At 35.3% G+C, this 20,280-nt stretch overlaps 1 protein-coding gene across 4 annotated transcripts in view; it reads right to left on the bottom strand.

Annotated features, from left to right (window-relative positions):
- The window catches only part of LOC104895850 (sterol 3-beta-glucosyltransferase UGT80B1), a 108,031-nt gene extending 88,857 nt beyond the window's left edge, over window positions 1–19,174 (bottom strand). The window contains exons 1-13 of one of the 4 annotated variants that reach the window (XM_010682482.4): window positions 18,571–19,165; window positions 11,784–11,971; window positions 11,170–11,281; window positions 10,357–10,524; window positions 9,735–9,798; window positions 8,751–8,808; window positions 8,488–8,665; window positions 8,196–8,326; window positions 6,446–6,548; window positions 6,182–6,258; window positions 5,762–5,809; window positions 5,396–5,545; window positions 4,828–5,290 (exon numbers count right to left, since the gene is read on the bottom strand). In XM_010682482.4, coding sequence (XP_010680784.1) covers window positions 5,093–5,290; window positions 5,396–5,545; window positions 5,762–5,809; window positions 6,182–6,258; window positions 6,446–6,548; window positions 8,196–8,326; window positions 8,488–8,665; window positions 8,751–8,808; window positions 9,735–9,798; window positions 10,357–10,524; window positions 11,170–11,281; window positions 11,784–11,971; window positions 18,571–18,781 — 1,686 coding nt within the window. In that variant the 5' untranslated portion in view covers window positions 18,782–19,165 and the 3' untranslated portion in view covers window positions 4,828–5,092. Of the gene's footprint in view, window positions 1–4,827; window positions 5,291–5,395; window positions 5,584–5,761; window positions 5,810–6,181; window positions 6,259–6,445; window positions 6,549–8,195; window positions 8,327–8,487; window positions 8,666–8,750; window positions 8,809–9,734; window positions 9,799–10,356; window positions 10,525–11,169; window positions 11,282–11,783; window positions 11,972–16,077; window positions 16,409–18,570 lie in introns of those variants that run through there. The other 3 variants (XM_048644013.2, XM_048644016.2, XM_057393269.1) reach the window with 3 other exon arrangements.
- Between the last annotated feature and the right edge of the window lie 1,106 nt (window positions 19,175–20,280).

Genomic DNA, 20,280 nt, shown 5'->3' with positions numbered 1-20,280 from the left:
GCACGCCCCGCCAAGGAGAGGGTTTTCGCCTTCCATCCCGCAAGTTTAACATTAAACTTCTCTACAAGATATTGATACTCATCCATGGTAGTCCTACAGTGGATTGCCGGGACTCCTATATACTTACCTAAATCTGTTGTAGACTCCATATGTAACTCTGTGCAAATACTGTCTCGCAATTCAACATTCGTATTTTCAGAAAAATATACTCGAGACTCCTATAAACTTACTTTACTTCCGGGAGCTCTAGAAAACCGGTCTAGGCAACTTATCATCACTTGTGCTTGATAAGTCGAGGCTTCACAAAATAAAATCAAGTCATCGGCAAAAGCTAAGCTAAAGACTTTTGGGACATCTCTACTCACACTAATTGGCTTCCAGTTACCCAATCTCACTTCATAGTCAATAAGATGGGCAAGTCTCTTCATACATATCACATATAAATAGAGAGACAAAGGATCTCCCTGCCAGATACCACGATTTGGCTCTAATGCTTTCATATGCTCTCCATTCCATAATATTTGAAGCTTAGCTGAGGAAATGCAATTTATGACCAACTCTTACCATGTATTATGGAAGTCTAAGCTCAAGAAGTGAATTTCGAATGAAGCTCCATCTCAACCTCTCATAAGATTTTTCAAAATCGATTTTAACAGCCATTAACCCCTTCTTGCCTTGTTTTCTTCTCATAGAGTGCAACATTTCTTGGACAATAATAATTTTATCTAGTTATCTGACGATTAGGCACAAAGCTGCATTGGGTTGGGATATGAGATTTGGTAGTAAAGGTTTGAACCTATTTACTATCACCTTTAATCTTGTACATAATGTTACATAAATCGATTGACCTAAAGTGTTTCGGTAATTGGAGGGAATCGACCTTATGGATGAATATTAAGTAAGCATCATTCAACCCCTCTGGAAACTCCACACCTTCCAATACATTTTTCACCAGCATCGTAACATTAGGATGCGCTACATCCCAATAGTGTTGATAAAAAAAGGGGTTGGAAATTGTCTGAGCAGGGAGCCTTGAACGGTTTCATCCCAAAGAACGCTATTTTAATTTCACATTCAACAAAGGGACGAGTTGTAATCCCCCACAATTTTAAAGAATTTTCATAAATATATTAAAGTATTTATGTAGTTATATTTAAATCCAAATGAGTTTGGAAAATGATTTGACTTTTAAAAAGGGTTGACTATTTATAAAATTTGTAATGTTTTAATTAAGCATGTTTTAATAAGAGTTTTAATTATTAAAAGCGTATTTGAAAATGAAGCTTAATGGAATCAAAAGCCCAAAAGTGATAAAAAGGGAAAGGGTTATTTGATGACTAAAGTCCTAATGAGCCCAACTTATTAGTCATCAAAGTTTTAATTATTAAAATCTCTTTTCCTAAGCCCAAAAGGAAAAGCCTCTATTTAAATATCCTAAAAACCCAAAATTTTACCCTACACACTATATTTCTCCCTCTCCTCTTCCACGTGATCTTTCTTTCTCTCTCTACCCGGCGCCCTTCTTGTTCTCTCTCCTCTTTGTGCGTGTTCTTCATATTTTCTCTCAAAAGTTTGTTTCTTCTTCGCTAAGTAACGTTTCTTGTTGAACAAGAAACGTCACAAATCTTTCTTTGAGCCAAGAACTTGCTGCCGCCAGTCCTGTTCGGTCCTTGCTGCTATGCGGCGCCTTCCTTCCTCCTTGTTGTGGTTGTTTTTTTTTCTTCTTCTCTAAGATTCCATTAAAGTATTAGTTTTTATATTATTTTATTATTTATAAGCATGTTTATGATTTAAATTATTGTTTTTTATGCAATATATATTTCGGCTAACATATGAATATTTATAATAAATTCCAGATTTTATTTTAGTAAGTTATTTTCAGTTTTTATTATGAAAGATATAGTTTTTAGGGTTTTTAATCACTAGAAACTATATTTATAAAATATAAATCATGAGATTTGGTTAGCATATAATTTTATATGTACTAAATATATTTTCAGAAGATTTATAAAATTTTATAAGTGCTGTAATTTCAGAAAATACGTATTTTAAGGGTTTTAAATGATTTTTAATCACTAGAATAGTTGTACTATACTAGGGATTAAAATTAACGAAAGTTTGATATGTAAAAACGATTTTAAAACATGTTTAAGGGGTTTGGGTCGTTTTTAAAGTTGCTGTAAATTTTTAGTTCAAGGTATTTATTTCATTATTTTATTTTCTAGGCGGAGATTTCGTAGTAGGAGACTTTTAGAGCGTAAAAGTGGCCTACAGATTTGTTTACACAAGGTACGTACATTGTCTACGTGCTATATGATTTAGAAACATGCTTTAAGGATGTTTTATTTATTAGAATCATGTATAGGACCCTGTCGTTCATATATATGATTTACTGGAATTGTTTTACATGTTATTTGCCTGTGTGTTACATGTAAACTAGAAGTATTTATGAGTATGAATGTTTGTATGGAAGTTTGATGCAAGCAGATAAGTCAGGTTTATTTATTAATTCATGAGTGAATTAATGTAAGTAAGATTGAATCATGTGTTACATGGATTCGTGAGTATTATTTATTTATCTTATAAGAACCGTGGATCTTATTTGGTAAGTACAAGTTATACCTATATAGAGGTAATTGTTATTGTTGACTGAGTTCAACAAGTAATTTGGTAAAGTATAAAAAGAAGTTAAAGGAGTCTTGATTGATAAGTTGTGAACACTTGTTAATTCTAAGATAAAAAGGATTTCTGTGATGATTGTGTGATTATTAGTTATGTGTTGTTTGCTTGGTTGGTGTCAACACAAGTATTAAAATGTATGCAACGTAAAGTGAAATGAGAATAGGTTATAGACTTTAGACTGGTGCACGTCTAGAGTTGGACACTAAGGGTTGGAGTACATGGTGGTAGCCCATGGCTTTCCTAGGATTGGATTGATCACCTTTCCTCATTAGTTTAAAGGTTTCTCGATATCGCAGGTCAATTTTGGAATATGTGGTAGCTCCCATATTTCCTATTTTCTGGTATAGACAACTCGTCCAATAACTATTCCATTTAAAGAAATAAATAAAGTTTAGAGTCTAGTTCGGTAAGAGTTGTCTGCAGATTATTATATGTTTTATTATTTTTTATCCCTGCAAGTTATATTTTTTGTATATGTTTAGGGTTATGTATGTCTGATATGTAGTACTCAGCTTTGCTGATTACGTGCTTGTCTGTGTTTGTGATCATGACTTTGCCTATTGATCCTGTGGTGATCCTTTGGGGGAGCAGAGTTGAGAGGGCATTGACATTACAGGTTCGAAGATGCATATCATTGGGGAATCTGGAATGGAGAGGCTCTTGTGTTATTAGTTTCATTTAAGTTGTTTTCCTAGGAGTTTATGTTTTCAGACAATAGTTTTAAGTGGGTGTGTTTAGTTCTGACAATTGTTATTGGTTTCATAAGTTTTTAATAAAGTTGTTTTTAATAAGTTATTTTCCGCTGCAAAATTCTGAGTAAGCCGAAACGTTATCACACGGGCGATGATGCCTGGGTAATTCTCTAAGGTTTATTATAAAAGTATTTTCTAGAAAAGAGAATTATCGGGGTGTTACACGAGTGAGAATACCCTAGTCATCACCTTAGTAGGTGGAAGATAATCCAGCAGAAGATGGTCCCTGGTGAAGTTGTTCGGTTCTTCCTGGAATAAATTGCTCCATTATTAAAAAATCAGCTCCTTTACTTCATCTTGACAAAAAAACCCAATTTACATCTCTACCTTGCAAGGCTTCAATAGATTTCGTCTTCTACTAATAATCGTAGACAAATGAAGGTATTTCGTATTGCGATCTCCATCTCTAGCGGCATCCATTCTTGACTTTTGAAACCACAACATCTCTTCTTGATTAAGAACATCATCCTTTTTTCTTCTAAGCTTCGCTTCGAGTTTGATCATATGAGAGTACATTCCTTTCGCAAGCAACTTTTGAACACCCTCCAATCGAGCAAATAATCCCTATTGTGATTGTAATAGCAACCCATTTTTGAATTACTCATTATATATTGTGTATATAATCATGTAATTTTAAGTTACTTTTTATTTCAACACAACATTATGCACTAGATGTAGTTAAAAAAATCCAGGCTAGAAAACTTTGGAAAATAATTCTTGCCCCACCACACGGTCACATGTGGTGTGATGGTGATCAGACATAGTCGATTAGTCGTCGATGGAGTTTGTAAATGATGGTGAATATGTCGGTTTGAAGAGATCGAATTGGAAGGTGGCTTTCACAAGGGGGTAAAAGAGCTCATCTACAACCGTACTTGGGACAATAGTAAAAAAAAACACAGCGTGATGTTTAACTTTGTCAAGAAAAAATGGACTTTATCGTTCGAAATTGGTTGGGTGATATTGTTATCATGGGTGCTATGTCAATCCATAACAACCACTTTATTCTTGTTGCGGAAGCCTAGGGTATAAGTGAAGGTATTAGAGCGGCGCTCGCCTCTAATATTAAGAATCTGGTGGTAGAAGGGAATAATTTGGCTATCATTAATTCTCCCCAAAGGACTTGGAAGATTCCTTGGGAAATCAATGGTTTAATTAGTGATGCTCGTTCTGATTTGTTTTGTATTGGGAATGTTGTTTTTTCTCATTGTTTCGGAAAAGCTAATCAGGCGGCGAACTTCCTAGCTCACAAAGGACATATGTGTAGTTCTCTCCATCAGTGGTTTGAACTTCCTGATCTTAATTTTCTCTCTATCATCCGAAATGATGTTTTAAGTTGGTCCTATTCCAGGACTAGCCTAGGTTTCTCTCTTATTTCAAAAAAAAAAAGGCATGTAAAAATATATAACCATAAATCTTAAAATACAGCATGATGTTGTAACATTACCAAAAGATGGACAAGTAAATATACAAACCAATAATCTTGCAACCTATTTCCCAAATGAAATCAGCCCTCTTTCTTACCCTCTTAGATAAGACCTTCCTATGTTGCCTAATACAATGAATAAAATGAATGATTGACTACAAATAAAATGCAAATTTGAAATAAGATAGGAATGCTAAAGCTGTACAATCCCACTTGTGAAACCTACAGTCTACTATGAACAAACTTGGCAACATAATGTTCCCATTTGAACAAAGAACCACTGTATAAGATTTGGACCAACGTTTTGCACTGATGATGCCGGTGGCACCGGCAACTCATCAGGTAAATGCCGATGAAATGCATCGACAGCAGCTGCAGCACCATCTTCATTTTCTATCAACTGCGCTATCTCCATTGCACGACATTTGACCTGATAGAAAGGAGATTATGAGTCATTCGACCATGCATTTATGCAAATTTGCACCAATTTACAAATAATATCAATATCTTAAGTCGGTCCCTTGAAAGATATTACCTCTGGTTGGAGCATGAATCTGATAGCATTAGAGAGCGCTTCTGCAGTGAGCTGATTAATAGGAATAGGCTCTGGTCCTAATCCTTTCTCATAAATTCTATCACCCCAGAAGAACTGATCTCCGAAAAACGGTACTATTGTAGTAGGACACTGCAATTATCATATGAACAACCAAATTATCTCATAACCTGCAGTAACCAGCATAATGTAAAGACTCTTATTTGGCATCAACTTGTCACATGCTAAGAGGTTTGCATAACAATACATATGTGAATCACATATTTTGTATTGTTGTAAGGAATTCCATTGTTCATATGGTTGTATACATCATTATTATACAAATAGAGCACCATCTATTAAACATACCCCAGCTCTCAATCCAGCCGCTGTAGTTCCGCCACCACCATGATGAACCTTCAGAATTTTCAAAAGAAAGTTAATAACACTAAGCATCTAGGTTAGGAACTGTTACTCGACTCTTCATTTCACCTCATTTACTCGCGTTGGATCCAAAACATGGAGAGTATTCATACAGGGAAGTCTTAACAACTTAAATACCAGTGTCTCACATGAGTACCTGAATTTAAGTAACATAGGTTGGAGAATATGAAGCATAGTTACTATGATGAAATAGATAAAGTTTTTAAGGGTGAATTTTTCCAGCTAGTGAACTTCATTGCACTCATCCGTTGATAAAAGTAAGTGATATTGATATGGATACTTTGTAAAACATTACAGTTTTTATTGCTCTAAACATCTACATGAATAGCAATGCCAGTTACTTACCACAGCAGAACATTGAGGGAAAAGCCAGTCATGAGGGCAATTCTCAAGAAGGAAGACGTTATCTGGAAGTTCAGAAGCTGCAAGACATATAATAGCTCACTCAGATACCATGTACATATATAAAGTCCATCCTTATAGAGAACTTATACATCATTCATAAAACATATGGTAGCACTATGACAATTCACAAAAGTTGAGGTCAAAGTAAATGGAAAAGCCGATGAGTGAATAAAAAGAGAAGAGAAAGTAAAGCAAAATACTCACAAGCACCAAGGTCTCCCCAACCACGATCAATTATTGCACGCTGTCCTGTATGTTTCAGTGCTTCAAGAATGATATCTGTAGTTTTCCTCGAGTCATCAAGAAGCTAAACAAGGAAAATAATTACGCATATGATGGGGTATTACAAAGGAAGCCAAAGACTACAAATCAACCGCAACCTTAAGAATTCGAAATAAATCATGTACTACTACTACAGCTAACCACCATCAAGGCATCAAGAGGGAGAGGACTAGAAAAGGTTCTCCATGAAACCCTACAATAATATAGGAACATTGAATATACAGATAATTTGAACTATGATTGATCTGACAAAAAAGACCTAACCAATTTTACCGAGACCATAATACTACCTTGAAATGGTTAATTAATTAACATCGAATTCTAAGAATAATATCCAGGTCTCCGCTATCACAGTTAGGAATTAGGACCACAACGATGTCATATTGAGAACTGTGCAGATAGTTAATACAATTCTTTTTTTTTTTGGTTTCTAGAAAGGCAAATATATAATTTTTATGAAATTTAACAGGGACAATATCCTTGAATCATAAAGCAGATAATATACCATTAAATAAATACAAAATGCTATGTATAGTTAGCTAATCAGCGAGAATTGATTTAACCTAATATGGATATTATTGTTTACTTCAAATTAGAACCCTAATAGTAGTATTGACTATCTCGCAAACATAAAGATCCTAAGCCTCTCACAAGGATTTTAAAAAACCGCAGATCAGACTATCAAGATATATGGAAACAATCCAAACCTCGTAAGTAAAAAAATAAGTATGGGCTCGAGCATAACGGGCTAACGGCCTTTATATGACCCTTACACTTACTATTGTTCAATTTTGTTGGATCAATAACAGTTTGAATCGCTTTTGCTTGAGTTCCCAAACCGTTTTCAGCCACATCTTCAAGACTACAGTAATGTTGTTTAAGCGTTTATGTTGTTGCTCCCAAGTACACTCTTGTTGAAAAAGCAAAACTTTGGGATTTTTGTACAAATCTACATAGTTAGGTGGTTAGGCCTATTTCCATAATATTGGGATTAGAGGTAATCAATTTTCCTATTTTCGTGTGCTAAAGAATTTGAACCTGATGAAAGAGTAGAAAGCATGCTAACATTAAAGTGTTTTCAGTTGCACCTGAGGTTTTAAATATATAAATAACTAAATATGCCTACAAGAAGTGGTGTGCAAGAACCAAAAGATGAGGAATCAAAAGGTACTGATTGAGCATTCTTTCCTTGTACTTTGAACGAAAAGTATTCCTGAGAATTCACAGTTTGAGTAGTAGGAAGTCCTGATGCTTATGGTGATGACTTGGGAAAAGGAAATGATGGCGAATATAAGAATTGTGAAGCTGGTTTAATAGGGAAAGAGGAGAAAGGCCAGAGTTAGAGATAAATTGATCAATTCTAGCAGTGACAGCTTCAACTTATATATTCAGTAGACATCAGAAAAACTTCTTTTTTGTTTCTTTTTTTTTCTCTTCTGACATGTAGCAAAACTCAGTATATACGATAAAAAAAACAGATTCTGCATGGGAAAAAAAGTTTGAAGACATTGTGTCAAAGCCCAGTACACATGCAAGTTATAGGAGCATATAATCAGTTATAAAGGAGAAGAGAGAGCCTAGACAGTCCTTCTAAATATACGTGTGTGTGTATGTGTGTGTGTGTGTGTGTGTGTGTAGTATATAGGACCGGAGAAAGATAAAGATATCTTACCATGCTTCCAAAGCCTACATAAATTGGCCTTGGCCCTATCTTTATCCAATCCACCAAATCTTTTTGAGGCTGATACTTCGACCCAAGGTTTAAAAAACAATAACCAACAACATCAACTTCAGGTCCCCAGTCTGCAGGCGCATTAGATTTCATCAGAACTATATGTCACGAAGTCAACCACAATAACTCTGTAAAAGTTACCATTTTTTACATTCACCAGTAAATTTGCCTTAGCAAGCTTTATTGGTGCAGTAGCTGATACAATATCACCAAAGGAAGTTCCTATTCCTACCTTTTGGTTTGGGTAAGACATGACGACTCCACATGTATGTTGTTGGCAAATGATAAATAGATCCATAGTACGTACTAAAGTATGGAATGGGAGGGAGCTTCAAGATTCTGTTTCTGATGTCATTTATCTGGCCCCTTATGATCCACCAAATTACCAGATCAACCATTATATATGACAACTGCACAAGTTCCGCAGATAAAGGGGACAGTGGATTAGCCATGTAATTGGTGTATTGAGGCGAATAGGGGGTGGCAAGAACATACCCGGTTGCCAGGACTTTGAGGTAGATGAGCTATTGGGTGCGGGAATTCATAAGTTGGCCTGCCTATTAGAAGGATTTGTAAGAAAATATTTTTCAAGTAAAAAAAACAAAAAAAATCTTAATATGGGCATTTAATCAAACTGAATGGATATGTAATGTTTTAAATAAATTAGCAACAAAATGCTTATACCACCTAAATCATATCTAAAGGCTCGATTAACTTCTGATTTTCAGGTTGCTCCACATATTATCAACTTCTACGACATCTTATATTTTAAGTTCTTCTTTTCCTCCTTTTTTCCCCGTATTCCAGCCTTCTTTGCCTAAGATTCAAGATAAAGCTCTCATTTCTTGACAAATTCATAAGATGTGTTTTTGTCATTTTCTGTGGAGGTGCAAGGAAGGGATTAACATCTAATCCAAATCAGGTCCATAATACCTCAATAACGGGAGAAAGATGGCTCAAAGACCTTGAGAGTTACTCTCAGAGGTTAACCCCACATCCTTGAGTAGCTCATGCTGCGCATTTTCAGCGTGTACACATCTAATAATAGAACTTTTTTGGGTAAATATAAATGCCAAAATGACCCATTTTCAGTTGTTTCTCTCTGCCAGTTGGAATTTACAAATCCCTCTATCCCATATTAACCAGATATGAATCTTCCATAACATTTTAAAAGGCACGAGGTCTACCCTGTGGTTATGGGGCTAGGTGCCTTGACATAAGGAAAGAAGCCAAGTCATGCGCTGAGGTAAAGCTAACCTTACAGTTCTTAGTTGAAGATATAGTGATTCATATAAGAATGGTTTACTTAAAATCGAATATTACTAAAAATAGTTATATTATTGTCCAATCACTTCTATTTGTCACCTTATAAGTGCACAACTTAATTATCGAGCAGCATAAAACCTATTAAAAGAAGGAAAACTAATGATGAAAAAACATTTTAATTTGATAAATATTGAACTTTGTGAGAGAACTCACGTCCATGGCACTGTGAAGAGTATGTGTAGGGGTACATTAAGAGCTTCAGCAACATGTAATTGTCCTGCATATATAAGATACCAACTCATCAGGCTAAGTTAGATGGAATCTAGAAGGGATAAGTACATGTAATTGCCAAACAAACCCCACTCATTCCAATAACAGAATATACACAAATGAAATTGAAAATAAGGAAAAATAGAAGATAAACAAAATTAAGGTAGAACAAATCACACAGTATACATAAATCCAAGCCCCCTCTCTATGCTTTTTATGCCACATGATGTTGCTGTTCGGTCTAGTCACCACATAAGCACAGTTGTGAGCTGTTCTATGCGGACGTGTTATTCTTCTCTCCTAGTGAACACATAACGAATAGGAGTTATGGCATGCAAAAGAGGAGTGATGGTGAAATATGACGCATAACCGCATGAGCATGGAACTCTTCATTCTATCATTTCACTTGATCCCAAACCACAGATACAAAAGGAGGACAATAATTCATGGAAAGGCTGGGATATTTAGCAATGCAAATTTATAATGAGCTTCAGAAAAGGTTCAAATATCGCAATGGTGAAATTGTAAATCAAGAAACATCTCCACTTAAGCATCATAAAAGTACCATAAGCAGGAGGATTTGCAATGATTGCTTGAGCTCTAAATGGTGCACCAGTCTTAATGTCTGGTTCCGTACAAGCAGGTAGGATAGTCTCAATAATAGCTTCCAGCTGTTTTCTCTGAATTGATAGCTCTCCTGGTGCTAAGGGCAACCCTTTATTTCTTGCCATATCTAATTTTATAGGAAAGTAGGAAAACATATTAGTCACTGAAGAGATCCAAATGGATTGCTTTCTGAAAAATCATGAACTCATGAATGTTAAATAACTACATAATCCAAATAGACATGCTTTTAGTCCAATAGACATTGCTTTGCTAATTGATTGAAGGGTGACAGAGAACCATTTTACACCTCTAGTACCATATCCATATAACTAAAAGCTCTAGCTTCGAGTGAAGGTCATGATTGATATCGTCACTAGCATTGATATCATCACTAACATCAATGTTGTCACAATCATCAATAAGAGAGACCTCTAAGCTAAACCAGGAACTGGATTAGAAATATCTATATTATAAAAGCAACTCTTGAGGAGTTTGATGTCCAACTAAAATACCTTAAATGCCCTTTATTTATTTTACTGTTTTAAAATTTAATGTTAATAATGTACATTATTTTATAACTTGAATCTAGTTGTAATAAAACAAACATGGGAGTTTGTTGTTTGATCAGATAGATTGTTCTATTTTTATAGTATATCAAAATCATCTCCAACATAGTAAATGATAGATATGAATGACTCTACATTGAAACAAATTAAACATAAAGAAAGCAGATAAGGAGCTTAAAAGAAGTGAAAGATGCAAGTATTCTTACATCCTGCTAGAACCCGTGGATCACCACCCAAAGGATAGAACTCCACACCAGCCGACTTGACAAAGTTACTAAAATTAATATGTGTTGCCAACCGAACATGATGACCAAATTCCTGCACATATAGAATTCCAACTTAGACATGAAATCACTCCATACATCTTATTGAAGAGAGCTGTTGGGGATTCTGTCTTTTTTACACCCTTTGCTACTGAATTAGCTTAACAAGCTCTACCAAAAGTGAAACTATCAAGTAAATCAAGGTATATAACAATAGGCAGATGTTCGTGATGCAGTAATCTCAGCAATGACATACAACCTTTTTTTTTGTATAAGTTACACTAGAGAAATCATATGGTAGGAAATCTAACACATCTGTAGTATAGATCAACTTTTTTATGCATCTTTATTCTGATGAAAAAGATAAGAGTCTCCACTAATTCTTAATTGACATGACTAAAATATGGTGACCCAAATTGTGACATTTGCTGACAATATTGATAGCCTGGCTGAATGCTGATACCAATTTCATGCTGAAGAATAATGGGACCAATTCTATGGAAATACAAATATGAAAAGCAACTAGAAACATAATAGTACAAAGTTTCTGCACATGCCTGAAGTTTCTTGGCAACAGAGACAAAAGGTTGAACATCTCCTCTTGTGCCAACAACAAGCATTGCAATTTTTAACCTTGGACTAGATTTGCTCAGATCAGGAGCAACGCCATCAGCAGGTGCAGAACTTTCAGTGGAACGAAGCAGTGACAGCTTTGTAGCTACTGGATCCCCTTTAATTACCTCCGCTGCTCAATCAGAAAATAAGTTAACTTTGACGAGGCACGTAGAATTCACTAAATAAGATTGAAATCTTCTAATTGTTTATAAGACTTGACTTAACTAGTACGTTCCTAAATCAGCCTTTCTAAAAAGAGTTTATATATTACTAGGAAAAGTATGATATATGATGTGCGTTCCTTCAATTAGTTAAGGTATGCTTTGGTTGTAATCTCAACAGGACATAGCATACAATAGATAAAACAACGTAGCAGATGTCAGGGACGTAAAACACCTGGTCGTGGAAGTTGGAACTGCCGGATACATCCCTTAAAATACAGGTATGATAAGCAATATGCTCATCGACTTGTTACATAAAATCCTACCATCTGGAAACCTAACAGATCACTGAAAAGATCCTAAGATGAAGCTAGCAAATTAGTACTAGCATTTTGATCCTCCCAACTAACAGTAATGCACATATTATGGTTGTACCACATGGATTGTACAGTCTGTATAATAAGACTCAAATATCACAAGACTCATCTAATACGTGAAAACTCTTTTAGGTTGATAAGCAAAAAGCAAGTGCAGTGAGCTTATGATTCGGCACTCTTGTAAGTTAGTCTTGTGGCTTAAGTTTCTTCACTTTATAGCTTTGCCTCCCTCTATAAGGAGATTTTGATGTAAACCCTCCTTAAATTTGATTACTGAAGAAATTTGTTAGGATTTGTTAATTATAATCTAATTCGTACCTTCGTAAGCATGTTGGAGTCAGTTGAGACTCCTGGTGCTATTTGTCCTAAATTTGTTCCTTATTATCTCAATGATTTGGAAAACCAAATCAGATACAACTTTATTTTCTTCAAATTCCCACATAAAACCCTGAAAAGCCTCTTTTTTGTAGTATGCAATTTACGAGCAATAAACATAGATGCTTCAAGACCTACCTCACATCTTTCACCATAGTTTAAAAAACTTTCTTTTCAAACATTTGCAACACAAAACACTAATTTTGGACATTCACACCTCTTAACCTAAATCCCGAACCCTATCTCATGTTACGAAAGACTCTAAAAAGCCTTATCCATAAGAAGTCATCATCGTTTTAAATGATATTTCTTTAAATTGATTTTAAAATGATTTTTTAAATAAATCTGTCCCTATTCAGATATTAATAGGGTGGCGACTTCAAAGTTTTCAATAAAAACCATAGTCCAATGAGAGACTCATGTGGGGTTCATGTAATCCCCCACATTTTTAAAGGATTTTCATAAATATATTAAGTTATTTATGTAGTTATATTTAAATCCAAATGAGTTTGGAAATGGTTTGACTTTTAAAAAGGGTTGACTATTTTTAAAAGTCAACTAAAAATATTTTGCATGGCTTAACAAAACTTGTAATATTTTAATTAAGCATGTTTTAAATAAAAGTTTAATTATTAATAGCATATTTAAAAAGAAAACTTAATGGAATCGAAAGCCCAAAAGTAATAAAAAGGGAAAGGATAATTTGATGACTAAAGTCCTAATGAGCCCATCTTGTTAGTCATCAAAGTTTTAATTATTGAAATTCCTTTTCCGAAGCCCAATAGGATTAGCCTATTTAAATATCCTAAAAACCCAATTATTTTGCCCTACATTCTATTTTCTCTCTCCTCCCTTGCACGTACTTCTGAATTTTCTCTCTCCCCTCACTCGACATTTTCTCTCTTCTCTCTCTTTGTGCGTGAATCATATTTCTTCTCTCAAAAATCGTTTCTTCTTCGCTAAGTAACGTTTCTTGTTGAACAAGAAACGTCACGAATAATTTCTTGAAGCCGAAACCTGCTGCCGCCACCTCCTTGCTGCTGTCACAGCCGCCGGCGCTGCCTTCTTCCTCTTATTTTGGTTGTTTTTCTTTACTTCTCCTTTAAGATTCCATTAAAGTCCTAATTTTTATTGTTATTTTATTACTATTTACATGATTACGATTTGAGTTATTATTTATTATGAAGAAATTTGTTTCGGTTCTCATATGTATAAAAGGAAAAATTTCAGATTTATTATTTTTAGTTTTAATCATGAAAGATGTGATTTTTAGGGTTTTAAATCACTAGAAATCGTATATTTAAAGTATAAATATGAATTTTGATTGGAATACGATGTTTATATGCATTTAAAATATTTTCAGAAAGTTTAGAAAATTTTATAGATGCTGGAAATTCAGAAAGTTAGTATTTTAAGGTTTTTTTAATGATTTTTAATCACTAGAATAGTTGTACTATACTAGGGATTAAAAATAACGAGAGTTTAAATTATAAAAACGATTTTTAAAGACGTTTAAAAAGGTTTGGGGCGTTTTAAAGTTACTGTATTTTTTTTAGTTCAAGTATTTACTTGATTATTTTATTGTTGTAGGCGGAGAATTTATAGTAGGGGACTTTTAAAACATAAAAGTGGCCTACCGTTGCGTTTATACAAGGTACGTACATAGTCTACGTGTTATATGGTTAGAAACATGCTCTAGGGATGTTTTTAATTTGTAGTATCATGTATAGGACCTTGTTGTTCATATATATGATTTACTGAGATGGCTTTACATGTTATTTGCTTGTATGCTACATGTAAACTAAGAATATGTATAAGTAAGATTGTTTGTATGGAAGTTTGATGCAAGCAGCTAAGTTTAGTTTGGTATTAATTCGTGAGTGAATTAATGTAAGTAAACTGGAATCATGTGTTACATAGATTCTTTGAGATTATTTATTTATCTTATAAGAACCGTGGATCTTATTTGGTAATTTTGAGTTATACCTATATAAAGGTACAGTTTACTGTTGGCTAGGTTCAACAGGCAAGTTAGCAAAGAATAAAAGAAGTTAAAAGAGTCTTGAATGATAAGTTGTGAACTTGTTAATTCTAAGTTAAAAAGGAGTTTTGTGATCTTATGTGATTATTAGTTATATATGTTGTGTGCTTGGTTGGTGTCAACACAAGTATAAAAATGAATGCAACGTAAAGTGAAACGAGATAGGTTATAGACTTTAGACTGGTGCACGTCTAGAGTTGGACACTAAGGGTTGGGATACATAGTCCGCCGTGATATGTATTTTCCTAGGATTGGATTGATCACCTTTCCTTTTTAGCTCAAAGGTTCCTCGATATCGCAGGTCAATTGGAATATGTGGTAGCTCCCATATCTCCTACTTCAGTATAGACAACTCGTCCCATAACTATTCCATTTAAAAGAAGAAATAAAGTTTAGAGTCTAGTTCAGTAAGAGTCATCTGCAGTTTGTTATATGCTTATTATTATTTATGTTGTAGTATCATGTTTAGGATTATTTATGTCTGATATGTAGTACTCAGCTTTGCTGATTACGTGCTTGTCTGTGTTTGTGATCATGGCTTTGCCTATTGATCCTGTGGTGATCCTTCGGGGGAGCAGAGTCAAGAAAGCATTGACATTACAGGTTCGAAGATGCATACCATTGGGAAATCTGGAATGGAGAAGCTTCTGTGACATTAGTAGTATTTAAGTTGTTTCTAGGAATTTATATTTTCAGACTTTAGCTTTAAGTTGGTGTGTTTCAGTTCAAACATTGTTTGGTTCTTATTTCATAAGTTTAATAAAGTTGGTTTTGTTTTAATAAGTTTTCCGCTGCAAAATTCTGAGTAAGACGAAACGTTTTCACACGGGCGATAATGCCTGGGTAATTCTCTAGATTTGTTATAAAAGTATTTTCTAGAAAGAGAGAATTATCGGGGTGTTACAGTTCAGACCGTTAACTAAGACGGTAAAAATTACGTAACAAATCATTAAAGGGGCAACATGATAAAATGAAGGTGAATTTGGGTGGTAGTAGAAGACATGACGCTCCGCGAATCCACATATTGTTCACCAATGATAGTGAGCGCCAGATTCAAGGAATGGAACTTCCCCACTTTGGCACCATTCCTGATACCCCCTATTGGACCTTTCACCCATCACGTAAATTCGACTATTTCTTTCTCTCCGCACAACAGGAAATTCATAGCACGAACCCCCGGTTCCTTTCGACCTTCTTTCGAACTATGGGATTTGACATCATGCCTAAATGAAAATTTTTTATCTGGAAGCTATGGCACAACGGTATTGCGCTCAACACAAACCTGTATTGCCAAGGGTCCCAGTTTGCTTCCAGAGGGATGCTCATCACCTTTTTCAAGTTTGATTTTTGGCTTATGTGGCTTGCTTCATCCTTCAAGCTGATAACGATCACGCCACATTCCGCTATTGTCTGATCGCCTAGATTCAGTTTTTGAGGAATGAAGATGGGATCCATGGCCCCCGCTTACTAACTTTCATTGCAACATTATGGGGTATCTGATGCACGAGGAACGATTAGGTGTTTCGCCCTTGCTACTTTTGAACAAGTCCAACACGCTCTCCATCTAGGAATGACTGAACACCAGGTTTCACACAGTCACAATCACATATTCCTTTTCCTCACCGGGCCCGCATGGCTTCATTGCGGGGCATAATCCCTTATTGTCGTCCCCGAACTGCACATCCAGATCGATGGCTTTTGTAATCGGGCCACTCGGTCAGGTAGTATTGCATGGATTCCTACTAATGCTCAGACCTCCATTTGTCAAGGTCATGGCCATTGCATCCATGGTAGCTAAGCCCTCTCGACGGAAGCTCAAGCTTGTCTGCATGCAATGATTTGGGCCCGCCAACATGGCCATGAGTGCATTTCAATGCACACAGACTCGACACTACTTGTTAACTATCTCCGTTTTCCCAAAAATAGCGACATCTCCGTCAAATGGGTCATTCAGGATATTTTCGACGCATTGCCAAGACACCACGTTGGTGTTATATTTCTAAGGTTTCCCGACTGCAAGTCCAACAAGCACATGATTTCGCTACCTATCTACGTACTAGTAGTATTCCTTCTTACACCTTTCAAGTTACTTGTGCAGTTTCATGATGTAAAAAAAAAAGGCATGAAATGCGCGGGAGAGATGGATGTGCATTAATGATTGATTGTACGTTCTTCGACAGTATGACTATTGCAATTAAGCAGAACAGACACGGCATAAAACTCAACAATCCTGCAGATTAGCATAACACTCAACATTCTTGTCCCCTGTGATTTCATAATATTCCTTGCTTATTGTAAGATAACCGATGGGGTAGTCCACAGAATCATCTCTACAGTATTTTCAAGTGGCACAAATATGTGCTCTTCTAGTCAAGTTGCTGAAATTATCAGTCATATGCTTCATAACCCAGGTGCAATATGACTACATTGTAGCATCATTTCTAATTCTAGCCACATGAATTTAAACAAAACAAAACAAAATCAAATTAATGCTTAAGCTTAGTCCTATTCTAGCCACAACTGAAACTAAGTGCAGTATGACCTCGTTAGGTAGGTGATAATAAATGGCGATAATGGTAAACAAGTTTTAGGCCCTGTTTGGCACTAGCATTTGAGGTAGCGGTTAGCGGTTGGACAAGATTGAAACGCTACTTAAGAAAATTATGAGTGTTTGGTAAGGTAGTGGTTGTAGTAGCGAGTAGCAGTTGAAGTAGATTATGAGTAGCGGTTGTGGAACGTTACTACAGGTAACATTTGAGATTTAGAGGTAGCGGTCTAGCAAATGAACCCTATATATTAGCATAAGGTAGAATTATTAACTAATTTCTTTTTATCTTTTACAATTCCACCAGCTACTTTTGCCAAACACTTCTAATTAAACAACTAATTTAATCGCTGACCGCTGACAGCTACTAGTAGATAGCTAGCAGCTACCCCCAACCGCTACCGCTACTAGAACCGCTAACCGCTACTAGAACCGCTAACCGCTACTAAAACCGCTAGTTTTGCCAAACATGCCCTTAGTGTAATTTTGTACAGGAAACACCATGTCAATAGCTTGTCCATCCCACAACATTTGTCAAATTTCCAATTTTTATTACCATCTATTACCACTCTATTAGGCGGATTTTTTTCTTTTTATTCGAAAGTGGGAAAGCAATTCCAAAACAAAGCAAAAAACAAAGATAACTACACAAAACTAAAAACACTGAGGAACAAGACTTGATAAGGCATGCCACCAATATCCTCAACTAAGGGGTCGTTTGGTTCAAAATAAGGAATGGAAAGGGAATGGAATGGGATGAAAGGATGGAATGGAAATGGAATGTGTTACTTTAGACACTTGTTTGTTTTGATGTAGGAATGAAATCATTGGCCTAATGACTCCCTTACTTTTGTTTCCTATGGTGTGAGGAGGGTTTCAAGATGGAGGAATCAAAATTGGGCTAGTAAGGGAGTGAAAAAAATGGATAACCCAACCAAACATAAAATAAAGGAGTGTGTTACCTCAATCCGTTTCCAAGCCTAAAATATTTCCAACCAAACGGACCCTAAGATACGAGCTAAGTGGTAAGGTGGTAGTAAGTGGTAATGCAATTTAGAAAAAAAAAAAACATACGAAAAAAAAAAACACAAGTTAAAATTTGATGTTTGGCATTAGGTTTTTCTTACAAAATTACACTACATTTTTTTTTTTACCATTATCACCATTTATTAATATCTACCAAACGGGTCATCAGACGTCAGTAGTATAAATGAACTAGAAAAGAGATACCTTCTGTTAAAGAAGAATCGGCAGAAACTTCAATAAGAGATGACTGCTTCACACAAAGCATATGATCCTTTTTCTTTGACACGTTCTCTCTATAAGACACTTCTAAACTTGTATCAGAAACCTTATCACCTTCTTCAAATGTCTTAACTTCCTCATTACATCCCTTCCCATCACCAATTTCTTGTATTTTTTTCAGCAAATTATCACCCATTTCAACTCCTCAGTACTACACTCATTCAATATCTTGAAAAATCCAATACCCAGTTCAAGATTCAAACCTGACAGCATAAATTTGCAAAATTCTGAACCCAAAAAAGTGTCAGAATCTGAAATTTTGCCCAAAAGAAGAAACACCCAGAAAAAATAAAAATTGAATCTTTACTAACAGATAAGACTAAGATCCAAATTACCCTCCATTTAAAAGTTCTTTCCCCTTTTCCTATAAAATTAAAATTTTGAGAAGACTATCTTGTAAAAGAAGACAGAGAGAAGACCAAAAGTTTGAAGCTGCAAAGAAATTGCCCACTAGGACCCCAGACAGGTTGTTTACAACGAGAACTTAGGTGTCAAAAATCGAATCTTTTGTCTAAATTTTCTCCAATTAGAGCATGTCACATGTGATTAGAGCAAAAAATTAAGAAAGAAGTCAAGGCAAAATCATATTAGTATACATGCAGTCCATCATGAATCATGATTTGGCATATCCCACTTGGTATTAATTATAGGATTCTTTTATTATTAAAAAACTAGCCGTTAATCTGTCAACGTTGTTGGTAGGATTTCGTAACGGGGGAATGGTAATCAACTAATCATAGGAAGAGATTTACAATCTAATAGAATTTTCTTGAAAACAAAATCCTGTTTTGCAACTTTGTGAGTGTGTTATCCACTTATCCTCAACTTTAAAAAAGTACGTTTTGGAGTTGATAAGCTCTAAGTAGAATTGATAATGTCTAGCCTCTAGGGTATGTTTTGTTCGGCATAAAATAGCTGAATTGAACTGGATTGAATTGAATTAAATTAAGTTGAATTAAACTGAATTGAATGTAAAAAATATATAAATAATATTTAAACAATAATATGAATAATAAATAATTATTCTAATGATAAGTAATAATAATAAATAATTAATAATAGTATTTTGAATATTTTTAAATGATAGTTATAAATTGTTTGGGCCCATTAAACCCTTCTAAGAATGTCATGCCATGTGGCACCGCCACCTAAGCACCGTGGGTCCCACCAACTACAGCATGACTAATTCAGGCTTTATGGGTCCCACCAGAATCATCCTTTGAACAGGTATCATCAATCCCTAAGTGAGCTGTCCTGTCCAGCACACCACTTTCTAGAAATTCTCACCACTATAAATACCTCTTGTCCCATCAATGCAAAGGTATTGAATTCTCACCTAACTAACTTGAGTTTCTCACTCTAGACTCTCTCTCTACCTCAATCATCAACTGACTTGAGCGTTGGAGGGGCGATCCCGAAACAACCCCCGGGTAGTTTTTCTGTGTTTTGCAGGTTTCCGGTGAACTGATAACCAGCCCTGCTCAGACTTAAGGACTTGCTCAGCACAGATCGTTAACCTTAATTTCTAGACAGAAACAGTTTGGCGCCGTCTGTGGGGATAGTACAAAAAGTTGCTTCGCCACCACTCAGAAGATTTTACTTGCTACTCAGCAGAATTTGACCCTAGTGCTAATC

This window comes from Beta vulgaris, chromosome 1 (genome assembly GCF_026745355.1).
Source record: "Beta vulgaris subsp. vulgaris cultivar EL10 chromosome 1, EL10.2, whole genome shotgun sequence".
In the NCBI taxonomy this organism is placed as follows: domain Eukaryota; kingdom Viridiplantae; phylum Streptophyta; class Magnoliopsida; order Caryophyllales; family Amaranthaceae; genus Beta; species Beta vulgaris.
Note: the sequence above shows the minus strand (reverse complement) of the source record. Positions and strands in the feature narration are given on the sequence as shown.